Raw genomic sequence first — 15,000 nt, 5'->3', positions numbered from 1 at the left:
CGATCTTAATATCTTAAATATCTTAATTTGTGTTCCGAAGATGAACGAAGGTCTTACGGGGTTGGAACAACATGAGGGTGAGTAAATACTGACAGAATTTTCATTTTTGGGTGAACTAACCCTTTAACACTTTATTTTGTTGGTCCCCCAACAGATACTCAACTGACTGTAAGTAACTTGGCGACTACAAGTAAACTTATTCTAACCCAAAGCCTAACACATAAACATAACCTAACAGTCTACTGACAGTCTACTATAATATACTAATACTCTAATGACAGTTAGTTGGCATGTAGTTGAAAAGTTACTTATAATTAGTGACTATCCAAATAAAGTGTAACCTTTCTGTGAAGCCAATTGAACTCAACTTAGAAAACATAGCTAAAATTGTTCCTTTTTTTTAAACTAAAAAGATTAATTCATGCTCTTCATGCCAGAAAAATGAATTCATGCTCTTATCTCAAGAGGCTCGATTATTGTAATGCACTTTTTACTCTCACATTAATTATATTCCACCAACTTTAAGATTGTGTAATGCAGGTTTTTTGCTGTTGATATTCATCTGTGCAATTGATCATGTAAAGCACTTAGAACAACATTTTGTGTCTGAAATGTGCCATATGTAAATAATTAATTATTATTATTATTGAATAAAATTTTTTGTATATCTATACATCTCTATGTTTTGCTGTTTTTGTCCTCCCCTTTATTTGTACTTGTGTGTATGTTTCATTGGTGTCTTACTTTGTATAAGCAGCTATATCTTAATAATGAAAAAAGTAAATATAACTAACAAAAACTAAAAGCAATTTTTGTTTTTAAAAGTTAAGACAATCATCATGATTTATAATATATAGGTTGTAGGTTATAATACATACAGGTTACTTCAAAGCAGTTTTACAGTGACAATCAATGATGAAAATGATTTAATTTTGTAAGATTCCGATAAGACAGTAGAGTCATTACTCGGCTGTTCAGTTTAGTAATTAATTAACAATCTTCAAATATATCAGTGTATATATATATATCAACTCTGGACATCCAACTCGTTGGCCTTCAAGGAGGCCTGTGAGGGCCTGACTACTTGATAGTGATACTTGTTAGCAGAACTAACCTCAGACATATTAGGTGCTCTCACAGAAATTCGGTGGGCCTGGTTTTCCTAGTTTACATTTACTTAGTTTACTTAGTTTGCAGAAGTACTAACAAGGAGGCCTGTAGAAAGACCTACAGCTTTAATTGTCAAGAGCGGCAGCCCATGGCAGTGCTATAGGCTCTAAGAGAGTGTACTCAAACCGACCCAATTGGGAGAGAGTAGTGCAGAGTGAATAAACTAAAGCTGTGGGTAGCAAAAGCACTCTAATCATGACCCTAACAAGGGGAGTACTACCCTTAGTTAATACAAATTCATATGAATTATTGTAAAATATGTATGAAAAAAGTGTGAAATGTCATGAGATCAGACATAAAACAATAGTGGGTTTAACATCAAAAGTATTGTCTGATGCTAAAAAGTATGTTTTTATAATGTAACCTTCTCCACTTTGGTCACTCACCCCCATGCTGTACCAAGCCCGTAAGACCTTCGTTCATCTTCGGAACACAAATAAAGATATTTTTGATTGAATCTGAGAGCTGGATCAGTCCTACAGTCTATAGACTGCCTAAGGGACTGGCTCTTGACGGCCCAGAAAGTCATTAAAGAAAAGGTTTAAATATTCCATGTGCCTACAGAGGCTCAATTATAAGTTTATCAAGCGACGAGAATACTTTTTGTGCGAAAAAGTGGAGTGGAGCGTTGCGTATCCATGACAACTAGAAGGAAGTTTTTAGGCTACTAATTATTTATTATATTATACCCTTTAACCAGGAGAAGCCCCTGGGTTTAGAACCTATTTTGAAAGGGAGACCTGTTTAGAAATATGTGTGAACAGCCTAATATGTGTTAAACAGCCTAACTTGATAACGAACGAACCAACGTCGGATACCTTTACTCCCTGTATGACATGTATAACGTTAGTGGTTGTCAACACTGATCTATATGACGATAGTGGTTGTCAACAACATAGCCTCTGAACATCATAAACAAAACAATGGCCAACACAAACTGTTCTGGAAAATGCACTTTCTAACGCATGATTTCGCATTTTATAATGTATAGAGAGAACAGTTACCAAATCGCATAGCTTGAGCACGTAGCATGGCAACATTAATGTCCGAGTGATTCCACGTGTACCGCGTATGTACACGCCGTCAAATGTCCGAGCGAAACAAAACAAAATGTAGATCTACATCTGGGGAGCGATATTTATTTTTTCCTAGGATGGTAGGAGTGACGGGTAGGTTGGGGTTGAGGTAGGTCATATATATATATATACACTGTGTGTATATATATACAATAATAACGTTAAGTCAACGGTATTCATAAACACGCTGAAAAGAGATTATGCGTGTTGATAGCATGCCAAAAATACGTGATACGTGTCATACGCAATTTCATGAGATCAGTCTGAGCATGGATGTTGTTGTGACTTAACGTTCCCTTCAAAATGCAAATACTGAGAAATGTAATATTTAAACCCCTTCTCTCTTGCTCTGGGGAGCTGGAAGAAAATCATTAGCCAGTCGATGAACATAATCGACTGTAATATTCGGCAAATGTTCAAGACATCTGGAGAAACATACATCCTCTACGTCGTCCATCAGGCTACCGGAAACTAGACACCCCATATCGGTTTCGCAGCCCGAACTAGCATATGCTAACGTGCACATAGTCCATTCGACTATTCTATTACTTCCTTATGGGCGCATGCGCGAGAACTGAGACGAGGACGTTCTTCTCCTTTGACTACTTTTTGTTACCGGCTGCTCCGCTTAGGAGTATTACCGCCACCTACCGACTAAAATGATGATCCATATATAAGGCGCTCCGGATTATAAGGAACACTGTCGTTTTTTGAGAAGATTAAAGGCTTTTAAGTGCACCTTGTAGTGCGGAAAATACGCTAATTGAAAAGCGTATGTACAGCGCGCATCTTCCTCTGCTTGTAAACAGAAAGTTTTGCGCTTCCAGCCATATCAGCACATCATCTTATACGGAAGGTGGCGGTAAAACGTCTCGTCTCAGAACATTTGGAACATTGTTTTTTGAACATTTTGAACATTTGGTTATGTCTAAATTCAAAGCAAACCGAGAAAATTGAGAGAAATCTGCTTGTCGCGTACAGGTCTTAAAGTGACAGTAGCCCTAATAATAAAAATGCAGCCGCTTGTTCTTAAAGGGATAGTTGACCCCAAAATAAAAATTCTGTCATTATTTATTCACTGTAATGTTGTTCCAAACCTGTATTAATTTATTTCTTGTGCTAAACAAAAAAGAAGATATTTTGAAGAATGTGGGTAACCAGACAGTTGCTGGTCCCCATTGACTTCCATAGGGAAAAATTTACTATGGAAATCACTGGGGTACATCAACTGTTTGGTTAACGACATTCTTCCAAATAACTTAAGTAACTTAAACAGAAGAAAGAAACTTTTTCAGGTTTAAAACAACTTGAGAGAGTAAATGATGAAAATTAATTTTTTTTGGGAGAACTATCTATTTAATGTTAATTAAACAACAAAAAACAGAGGAAATCACTCACTGCTCTTGACTGAGAACTGTAATAGTAGCTTTAATAAGAATATGTATTATACAGTGAAGACTATATTTGACTTTGATTGAACATTTGCTCTCACTTTGCGGAAAAGATATTGGGATATATATTGATGGGGGGGGGGGGGGGGGTTCGGTACATTTTGCTGCTTTTTTGTCCTTAGCCAATCACATGCCTGAAAAAGTGTATGAATAAATAATCATCCAGACAATTATAGCCACGTTAATAACGTTTAAGAAACCAAACCGTTTGTAAATCAAGATTTCAACGAGATAAGAGTATTTGTGTTCGTGCTGATCTTACATCAGCTTCTGTGGCAAGATGGCCGCCGGTGATGAAGATGGAAACTCCGCCGTAACACTTCTAGCCTTTATCTATGGTACTGAGGCTGTCAGAGCTGATTTCTGCTCAGAGGACGTTTGGCCATGCAGGTCAGGTTACTAATGAGATGCGCGCGCTGGCTGCTGCTGCTGCTCCTCCGTGAAACAGGTGACGGTCTTACAGCAAATACAACGATAAAAACGCGGAAATCTGTAGATTGAGAGGTATGGTAATTTAATGTTTAGTTATATCGTAGTTCCCAGTGAATGTGTAGGAAAACGGAAAAAGTCGAACTACACTGTACTAGCTAGATTAGCATCCTGAAAGAGTGCAGACGGCGAGGACGCGCGCAGCTCTTAAAGGGCCCACACCTTATTTCCACTCATTACACCGCCATGAAGACTGATGGTGTTTTTTTTTTTTTTTGGTGGTTTTTAATCCATCAGCCAGAAGCTTTTGTAGCGTACTATCACCTGCTGTTAGCATCCCATTGACTCCCATTCATTTTGGCGTCACTTTGACAGCGAATAACTTTACATCTGAGGCGTCCAAAGACTCCATTTATCCATTACTTATTTCTAAAGAAACACGACAATGTATAAAAGGCTCCATTACTTTGTAAGTTACGTTATGGCCACGTAGAAGCCGTTCTTGTAAAAATAGGCTAAAAATTGCGTCATAACCACTCGACTGTCCGTCGCACAGTAGAGAATTACCGTATAGACAGGAAGAGAAGCTCGCACAACCTCGCAGGCAATCTTTTACTGTCTAAAGTCAGCCCATGGCATACATAGAAGCAAAATGACAAAATAACTAATCAGAATACTTACCAAAAGTTGCTCCAGATTGCGCTTCGCCGTCTCTGTGCACAATTAAAATTTCTCTTGGCACAGCTACTATAAGTCAGTCAGTTTGCTCACGTGACATCTACGTCGTCAAGCTCAGTTTGAGCCTGCGCAGAACGCTTGGCTATCAGGAAGTGAGTGCCCATGTTGAGCTTCAGCTCTCTCCGTTGAAATCAACGGGGTCGCTGTGTCCATTTCTTTTACTGTCTATGGTTTTTGCAGATGTGTGTGTTCAATATAGCTAATGTTATATTTTACACAAAAACAAAAACAAAAAAGGCAGCCAACTAAAGAACACTTTGTGAGTTCATTTCAAAGCAGTGTTGGCCTGTGATAAAAGGATATCTACTTGATCTGAAGTCAAGTGACTCAGATATGAAAGGTTTCAGCGGGCCAGTGTTTATGTATAGCGCCACCTTGTGGTGTCTGTTTGTTCTTGCTATTCCCGTGATCTGTGCGGTTTCAGGGGTGAGCATCTCTACCACTTTTCTTCAACTATCTATAGGCTAGGCACTATCAATATGCAATGTATATAGATCCAACACAGGAAAAAATGTTTTTTTTCTTTTATCATATATATATATATATATATATATATATATATATATATATATATATAAAATAACAAACCCATTTGTCTGGCTAAGACAAACTGATAGCATTAACTATCAGTTAAAAATTAACGATATTTATTAATTTAAACTATTTTTTATTCATTTAACAAAATTGTAGCTATGTTGGAAATGACACAAAAATATTCATTTCACAAGTGATTTAAGTGATCTTGACGATACATTTTTCAATTTATTACATGCATCATATTTCATCTGAAGATCTTCACTGACACGGTCTCCTTGGTAAATGAGTACAATATCTTCATAAGTCACAAATTTGTTCAGTGTGGTGGAAATTGTCATATTTGAGAGACAGTCACAAGTTAAATTTTGGTATGAATCATTTTCACACAATACACACTGGTTTGGTTCAGGTTTAATTTAGATTAGTCTACTATTATTATATTTATACATATGTATTAATGGCTGAAATCTGTTTTAATAAAATAAACCCCTGGTTCATAAGTGAAAAAAGTTTCAGAAACACCTATAGATAATCAAATGACTTGATTGACACACCCCATACAAAATTGGGCTTCGACTATGAGGTTAGAGAGCAGGAGTTAAGAGCGGGCCACTTGAACATCAGCCATTTCGTCAGCGTGTCCCATTAGGAAATCAGTCTAACAAATGTCTGATTTTAGCCCACTAGCTTTCCACGCGTGGCCTCTCGCCTATCTCGCCTCTCGTCTCATTTTACACCCGTTTCACTGAAAGGATACGGGTTATATCCGGCATCTAAATCACTAAATTAGTAGTGATATTTGTATTATCACTACTAATTTAATTTACTGTTCATCTGTTATAATGGCGAACACATCAGATGCGTGTCTAACGTTACCTCTGAGTGCAGGTGAAGACACATTCAAGCTCTTCACGGTGAAGCAGGAGCTGGAATACGTCGAGAAACAGATCCGTGGTCTGCTGGTGAAGCAAGCCGAGCTGTTGGATCGGCGCTCAACGCTTAAAACATCACGTGCCGACGCTCACAAATCAGTGGTTAGTGACGTTAACTCTTTGACTCCCACTTCATCTACTCCGTGTGTTCCTCTGCCCAGGAGGACGCGATCATCTCGGGCTTCATTCACTCCGGCACCGAAACAACAACATGGACCATGGATCACACAGCGGAAGACACGAGACTGGACCAGAGCTACCTCTCCGCCCCTCCCGGTCTTCGAGATCTCCACTCGGAACCGCTTTTCCCCTCTTCGCGAGCCAGAACGCGACGACGCCATGATCATCGGCACATCCATGGTCCGTCATGTCCGCGCTATCTCGGATAAAGGTAAGGCGCGCACTCACTGCTTTCCTGGTGCTCGTGTTCTTGATGTCGCTGCACAGGTTCCCGAGATCCTGAACGGGGACGAACGCGTCGGAGCTGTTGTGCTGCACGCGGGAGCGAACGACATCAGGCTGCGGCAGACGGAGGTTCTGAAGAAGGACTACAGGAGCCTGATTGAGACGGTACGCAGCACAGCGCCTAAAGCAACGATCATCGTGTCTGGACCGCTTCCCACGTACAGACAAGGACAGGAAAGGTTCAGTAGACTATTTGCATTAAATGAATGGTTAATGTCATTGTGTAATGAACAGAAACTGCTCTTTGTAAATAATTGGCATCTGTTTTAGGACAGAGCCAGGCTGTACCGTGCAGAAGGACTCCACCCCAGCAGAATCGGAGCTGCTGTGCTGTCGGACAACATCTCCAAGACGTTACGCGCCAGATGACTAGTAAGTCAAAGTCCAAATCACAGCCTTTGTGGTCCAAACTTAACTAATAAGCATAGTGTGGAACATTTTATAGAAACTGTGTCTATTCCTCGTTTAGTGAAGCCAAACAATAAATCTAGTGCAGTAATTTATTGTAATTAAACCAGAAAATCTAAATATCAGTGAACAAAAACAATTTCTAAAGCTAGGTCTTCTAAACATTAGATCGCTCACACCTAAGGCGGTTATTGTAAATGAAATGGTCACAGATAATAATTTCGATGTTCTGTGCCTTACTGAAACCTGGCTTAAATCAAATGAGTATTTCGGTCTAAATGAATCTACTCCGCCAGGATACTGTTATAAACATGAGCCTCGTCTGATCGGTCGTGGCGGCGGTGTTGCAACAATCTATAAAGATATTTTGAATATTACTCAGAAAACAGGTCACAGGTTTAATTCATTTGAAGTACTTGTGCTAAATGTTACGCTCTTAGATGTAAGAAGGAAAACCATATTATCTCTAGCCCTGGCTACTGTATATAGACCTCCAGGGCCATATGCTAAATTCCTAAAAGAGTTTGCAGACTTTCTCTCGGTTCTATTGGTAAATGTCGATAAAGAAATAATTGTTGGAGATTTTAACATACACGTAGATAATACAAATGATGCTTTAGGGGCTGCGTTTACAGACTTATTGAACTCCTTCGGGGTCAAACAAAACGTCAGTGGTCCCACTCATCGTCTAAATCATACACTAGATATAATTATATCATATGGAACCATTCCAACTGATATAGATATTATACCGCAAAGCGATGATGTCACTGATCATTACATGGTGACTTGCATAATACGTACTGATGAAATATGTCATGTTGTGCCACGTTATAGACCAGGCAGAACAATCCTTCCAACCACTATAGATGGATTCTCAAATAGCTTACCTGATCCATCTAAGCTGCTAAGTGAACCCAAACAAACAGATGAATTAGAGGAAATGACTAGCAGTTTAAGCACCATTTTCACTAGTACATTAGATATTGTTGCACAAATTAGATTAAAAAAGGTTAGAGAGAAAACTAAAGCACCATGGTACAACAGTGCTACGCATAGAAACTCGCAACTTAGAGCGTAAATGGAAACAAACTAACTTAGAGGTCTTTAGAATCGCGTGGAAAGACAGTATGTCACGTTATAAAAAGACACTAAAAACAGCCAGGGCTGAGCAGCTCCGCAAACTAATCGAAAATAACCAAAATAATCCAAGGTTTTTATTTAACACCGTGGCTAGACTAACAAATAAACAGACATCACCAGAGCAAAATATACCGTTACAGTTTAGTAGTAATGATTTTATGAATTACTTCAATGAGAAAATAGAAAGCATCCGAAACACAATTATAAATGTACAATCCTCTATGGTGTCTTATGATTCAGCTTCAACTATGGCCCCCCTAGAACAACTAAACTGCTTTACAACGATAGGACAGGAAGAGCTAAATAAACTTATCATTGCATCTAAACCAACAACATGTTTATTAGATCCAATACCCACTAAACTACTGAAAGAACTATTACCTGTAGTGGAAGAGCCTCCCCTCAATATGATGAACTCGTCTTTATCTTTAGGTCATGTTCCAAAAATATTCAAGCTGGCACTAATAAAACCTCTCATTAAGAAACCGCAATTAGATCCAAATAACTTAGCAAATTACAGACCCATTTCAAATCTTCCATTTATGACCCATTTATGTTGTGCTCTTTTTTGCAAGAAAATGATATCTATGAAAAATTCCAGTCAGGATTCAGACCGCATCATAGTACAGAAACTGCGCTAGTTAAGTTAACTTTTAGCTTCTGACCAAGGCTGTATCTCAATACTAGTCCTACTTGATCTTAGCGCTGCGTTCGACACTATAGATCATAAAATACTCTTGGATCGACTACAAAACTACACCGGTGTCCAGGGACAGGCATTAAGCTGGTTTAGATCGTACTTTTCGGACCGTTATCATTTTGTCTGTTTAAATGGGGAAAAAAATCAAAAATAACGTCAGTAGACTATAGAGTACCGCAAGGATCGGTTTTAGGCCCTCTGCTATTCTCAATATATATGCTGCCACTTGGGAATATTATAAGAAAACATGGAATTAATTTCCACTGTTACGCTGACGACACTCAATTATATATTTCATCACGACCAGATGAAAACACTAACTCGTCTAAACTGACAGAGTGTCTCAAAGATATAAAATGCTGGATGACGCGTAATTTCCCGTTATTAAATTCAGATAAAACGGAGGTATTACTTATTGGTCCAAAAAACTACTCAGAAAACCTCTCACAATTCAACTTTAATATAGACGGATGTCCTGTTACTTTATCCACTACAGTAAAAGACCTGGGTGTTATACTAGACCGCAACTTGTCTTTCGAAAATCATATTTCATATGTTACAAGAACAGCCTTTTTCCACCTTAGAAACATTGCTAAGCTACGTAACATGCTATCTGTTTCTGATGCAGAAAAGTTAGTTCATGCATTCATGACCTCGAGACTAGATTACTGTAATGCTTTATTAGCCGGTTGTCCTGCATCCTCAATAAACAAGCTACAGTTAGTACAAAATGCAGCTGCTAGAGTTCTTACTAGGTCAAGAAAATATGATCATATAACACAGATTTTATCATCTCTACACTGGTTACCTATTAAGTTCCGTATCAATTACAAAGTACTACTACTGACCTATAAAGCCCTAAATGGTTTAGCTCCTATGTACTTAACGGACCTTCTACCTTACGGACCGGGTCGGCGCGTATGGTTGGGTTGCGGAGAGTTCAGGTTACGGAGAGTTTGTGAGATAGTGGTTTTCTAACACCGACTCCCGTATAATGGAAATCATTATAAACATCAGCTATGCTAATCATCTCCCATCTGCCTTTCTGCTGTTATTTCGGGACGCTTGTCCCGAGAAAAATGGCGTTCGTCAGGTCCAGTTTTGTGTCCAGCCTCTCACGGGGATTTCGGATGGCCCAACGCCTGTGATGAGAGGACCAGCGCCTGTGAAGAGACGACTCAACGCCGGCGATATGTTATGGCACCATTTTATATATAAACAATATTTATATTTAATATTTATATATAAACAATATGAATGTTAGCCAGAGGAGAACTGGCCCCCGACTGAGCCTGGGTTCTCCCAAGGTTTTTTTCTCCATCCAATCTGATGGAGTTTTGGTTCCTTGCCATTGTCGCCTTGCTTTTGCCTTGTTTTTGGCTTGCTTAGTTGGGGTTATTTAATATTTAATAATTAACAATATTATTGATCTGTGTTGTACTACTTTCATGTTATCAGTGTGAAGCTGCTTTGATACAATCTGTATTGTGAAAAGCGCTATATAAATAAATGTGACTTGACTTGACTATTCACCAAGGCACAGTTCCTGTCTTTAGTGTTAACCGCTGATTCCGTTTAACGGGCTTTCGGGGAAAGATTGATTACAGCGATGTCTGGAAACAAGCATGACCTTACACACATGAACAAAACACCAGAGATAACAACTTGTGACCTTAACTGATTGCTGGGAGAAACCAATGACCAAAAATATCAAACAGCGCAGGCAGGTCATTCATCTCCGCCAAACTATGTAAACTGCTCCGGCACAGGTTATTTTTATGAGAGAGTAAGTCTTAAATGAACTGAAAACCCCCTTTACTGTAACAGAAATGATTCATTGACTTTGTCAGACCAGTGTCTGTCTTTACCAGTGTCAGAATAACAGACTAAACTGGCATCAACACTTTAAACCAATAAACATGTTATCACGTGATTTAGATGTCTTTATAATGACATCCTAATTGTTTGGAGATAGCTCGTACTGATTGACAGGGGTCCAGCCAACCACTGTGATGCAAAGAAGAAGCCAAGCACTCGTTTTGGAAGAAGCCTCAGCATCACATTCCTTAACAACAGACAACGCTGAGTGTTATTCAACTGCATGTTTTTTTTTCTCTCTCTTTTCCTGTGTCATGTCTGTTTGTATTATATGGGTTATGTTGTGTGTATTACACAATTTCAGTGCTGTGGAAAAGAATAACCCCCTGTAACCCCCTGGGGACTATAAAGTTAAAAGTAAAAAAAAAAAAAAAACCATCACTGCTGCCCCCTAGTGGTCAAACAGAAAATGATGTCTGTCTGTCCCTGTCTTTTCTAAATTATTTTTCTCCTGATTAACTTCTGATGAAGAATAAAATTAAAGGTGACTATGAATTTTTCATCTAACACTTCAGATTTTTATTTTATTATTATAATTTATATATTAAATAATGTAGGCTAGGCCTATATAAAATCAAGTGTCGGGCTTTAAAAGTCCTTGGTCCTCAGCATCCAAATACGTCATGTTCATGTCCGTATAATTTTATTTGTGGAAATCAAATCAACCATTTATTTGAGTTAATCAGTACATGACTGATTAACAGTAATGTAAATGCTAAATGCCCTAATACATGTTGATACTACAACAATGCAAAGTATGCTCTTAACCTTGCAGTTCACATATCATGTAAGCCTCAATTTCTCCATTTCTTTGCACAAAACTCTCCAGAAAATGTCATTTAATGGTTTATTTCTCAAAAAAAATTCCCCGGGGGGGAAAACCCCAGACCCCCCTAGCATTTACGGTCGCCCCCCAGGTTCAGAATTGCTCCTACGCCCCTGTTTTGATGACATTTTTGAATGTACACATAGCCTACATCGGGTTGTTTTGCAAGCGCAGATTCCAGGTGCGCGTGAGTGATTCAAATTTTAGTTGCCATAGCGACGCGAATATACAAAATCAAATATATACAGACGAAACAATTGAGATTTGTTGGTTGAGACAAGGCGATTTCAGAGACTTTTTCCGAGTGTTTTCTTCCAGATCTTGAGATTTCGAAGCAATTCGGACGATTTCTTTTCTAGGAGGAGACCGAAGGATATCCTTTATTAGTTTTATTTTTTAAAAATAGTTCATATTATTTCTAAGGACACTTTTATCTCATTGTTTGTTTCTTGTTTTATATTAGGAGTTGGAGTTTTATTTAATTTTGTGTTTGATTTGATTATTTTTTGTTGTATTAATTTATTTTTTAGTTTTTTGGGGAGGGGGGCAGTATTTCTCAGGGGATTTTTATTTTATTTTATTCATTTTTTTTTTTTCATTTTTTCTTTTGATTGTATTTTTGCATTGTTTTTATTGCAGGTTGGAGGACGACGTTATCCTAGAAGGAGTAGATCGGAGGATATATCCTTTCTTTTTTATTCTCATATATTATTTCTGAGGACACTTTTATCTATTACTTTTGTTTTGATTTATTTATTTTATTGATTTATTTTGGGAGTATTTCTGATAAGGGTTGAATTTTATACATATATTTTTTGAATTGTATTGTGTAACTTATCGTTTCTATTGCAGGACAATGATGGCTCACATGGGTGAAAGAGATGGTGAGTGAAGTTATTCATTTGTTTATGGTAGTTATGTTAAAATGGTGTGATGATGGACTAAATTAATGTGCAGAAACTTGTAGCCTACGATGCAACCCATTTGATCCGCCAATTTCCAGGCCTATTAGATTCCTTTTCAATTTGAGTAACTATAGTAATAATTTGTAATTGACCACTGACATTGATCATTGATTATTTTTAAAACATAACTAACTATGTGATGTCTGAAATATTGCAGGCTCAGGCTGCTCTAGAACGAGGGGACCTTCTTCCACTCAGACGGCTGGTCTGGAGGTTTGGCGTCTCCGTTCTGTTGATTTACCTCCTCTGTCTTCTGGGTCTTCTGGTTCTTCTGTGTTCACAGAGCAGGCTCACATGAGGAAGTGGCAGAGCAGGAGCCAGCTGAGCCCAGATGATGAGTTCATGTGCCCTCCACTGCCAGGTCAAGTTCCTGTGGAGCCAACAGTGACCTCAACTGGCCCAACAGCTCAGGGTGCCGTGGAGGCGTCTCCTGCGAACAGGAGCTCAACAGGTGAGATTGAAATAAGGCACTGACAGAGAAATAAGTGTACTGACAGAGATTTTGCTGCTTCAAGTTTTTAACAGGTTATGGTCTGGTCATATTTACCATTGCTCAGCAATATTTAGCTGAAATTTTCTTTCCGATTTTTCCTTATCCAAAATGTTTTAGTTGGACGTTCATCTAACATATATTTATGTTTCAGAACATTCAGAGAACAATCAAAAGTCACATTCCCATAATATTAGCAACATTATAAAAGGGATTGTTCCCCTTAACATTTATCAAGAAGAAGAAAAAAAATAACACATTGAAAAAATACAAAAACTGGATGTTATTAATTAATATTGTGAAATAAGACTTTGGGACATTGATGCAGGCATTAAGCAGAAACTGGGCCGTCGTATAATATATGTGCATTATTTTGATTTGTAACATTACAGATAAGAATCGAACAGTAAAAGTTGAGTGTCATTTTGTCATTGTTTAATTTGAGGTTAGAGATGTTTCTAAAAAATGTCTTTTCAATTGTTTTTCTTCATTTCAGGAAAACCTACACTATGTAGGAAGAGGAAAGGAATTCGAGGTTTCCTCAGGAGGGTGTGGAAGGCTATGAGACATCGTTTCGGCTGCTGCTGTCACTGTAGTGCTGTGGATGATGTGGAGCCTTTCGCCCCTCCAGCAGATCTGGACCCAGAGCCTGATCCAGATCACTCCGCCGTCAAGCCAAACAATGGTGAATCCACAGTCATTATTTCTTGAACATTATTTTAAACAGTATTGTCATCTTGTTTTTCACTAAAAATATCTTTAGGCTTGTTTTCAGCTAATATTAATATTACTTTCCCCATATTAATACAGTATAATGCAAGGTTACTTCAAGGGGTTCGTAGTTATTGTAATTACTGTAATATGTACATTGGAAACCGACTGTAAAATAAAGTTCTACCGGTAACACTTTATTTAAAGGTGACGTATGTACTACATCTACTTACTATAATAACTGTAAATGATGCATAATTACCAGTAACGCCATAGGATAGTAAGTACATGTAGTTAATTCATATTACTTATTTGAGGAAGTACAATGCAAGTACATCAGCTTAAAATAAACTGTAACCAACTATTATTTATTAAAAGGATCTAGCATGCTCATATATTTATCATATTCTGTTTGTTTTTCCAGAGTCGTTTGAGTCTCTCTTCAATATAGGAGAGATGATTGGATCCGGAGGATTTGGCAGGGTGTTCAAGGGTACGCGGAAGTTTGATGGCAAAAAGGTGAATTACGGAACTGTACAAACGTTTTGCTCTTGCATGCATCAAAACAATTTACAGATGGTTTAATACCTAGTGCAAGGTCAGGTGCCTGAATACTGTTACTGAAACTTTTTTTTTTTTTTTTTGCAGGTTGCCATCAAAGAGATCAACAAGATTGACAACAATCGTTATCTTGTTATTGTAAGTTGGCTAAAACCTGTTTAAGTGCTGATTACTGTAGTTAATACACCTGTTGGAAGCATTAGCTGTAAAATTTATAGACAAATAAGCGTAGAAGCAACAAATAACTTTGGGCTACAATGGCTCTGAATCTACAGAGATAAAAGAAAAGTACATGATGTGTTTTCTTCAGATTTGTACCCAGCTAACCTTCTGTCTGCTACTTTTCTCTAGCCTGGGCATCCCGAACCTCTGGTTACAGAAGTGGCGCTGCTGCTGCTGATGAGGCAGGAACCCAGAAGCCCGTACATCATACAGCTGTACGAGTGGTTTGAACACCCTGAAAAATTCACTCTCGTTATGGAGTACCCTGAACCATGCGAGAGCTTGCTGGATTTCATCA

At 38.2% G+C, this 15,000-nt stretch overlaps 2 protein-coding genes across 5 annotated transcripts in view; both read left to right on the top strand.

Moving 5' to 3' along the window:
• Positions 1-3,972: 3,972 nt before the first annotated feature.
• Positions 3,973-11,317, top strand: LOC120486549 (uncharacterized). Of its 3 annotated transcripts, XR_016146474.1 has the most exons (3): positions 3,973-4,145; positions 6,495-6,903; positions 7,069-11,317. XR_016146474.1 is itself a non-coding variant. In XM_039682637.2 (2 exons), exons 1-2 carry the CDS (start codon positions 6,244-6,246, stop codon positions 7,165-7,167), a joined length of 759 nt encoding a protein of 252 aa, XP_039538571.2. In that variant the 5' UTR covers positions 6,154-6,243; the 3' UTR covers positions 7,168-11,317. The 3 variants fall into 3 exon arrangements, 2 of the variants coding, with proteins under 2 accessions (XP_039538571.2, XP_088975529.1); XM_039682637.2 differs by lacking the exon at positions 3,973-4,145 and having other exon boundaries at positions 6,154-6,903; XM_089119403.1 differs by lacking the exon at positions 3,973-4,145 and having other exon boundaries at positions 6,154-6,977.
• Positions 11,318-13,765: 2,448 nt separating this feature from the next.
• Positions 13,766-15,000, top strand: part of LOC120467874 (serine/threonine-protein kinase pim-2) — a 3,116-nt gene continuing 1,881 nt past the window's right edge. The window contains exons 1-4 of one of the 2 annotated variants that reach the window (XM_039656774.2): positions 13,766-13,893; positions 14,344-14,438; positions 14,568-14,618; positions 14,832-15,000. The exon at positions 14,832-15,000 is cut by the window's right edge and continues 213 nt beyond it. In XM_039656774.2, coding sequence (XP_039512708.2) covers positions 13,770-13,893; positions 14,344-14,438; positions 14,568-14,618; positions 14,832-15,000 — 439 coding nt within the window. In that variant the 5' untranslated portion in view covers positions 13,766-13,769. Of the gene's footprint in view, positions 13,894-14,343; positions 14,439-14,567; positions 14,619-14,831 lie in introns of those variants that run through there. The other variant, XM_089119402.1, reaches the window with a different exon arrangement.

This window comes from Pimephales promelas, chromosome 14 (assembly GCF_988280905.1).
Source record: "Pimephales promelas chromosome 14, fPimPro1.hap1.1, whole genome shotgun sequence".
NCBI lineage: Eukaryota > Metazoa > Chordata > Actinopteri > Cypriniformes > Leuciscidae > Pimephales > Pimephales promelas.
This window is presented reverse-complemented; position numbering and strand designations above follow the sequence as displayed.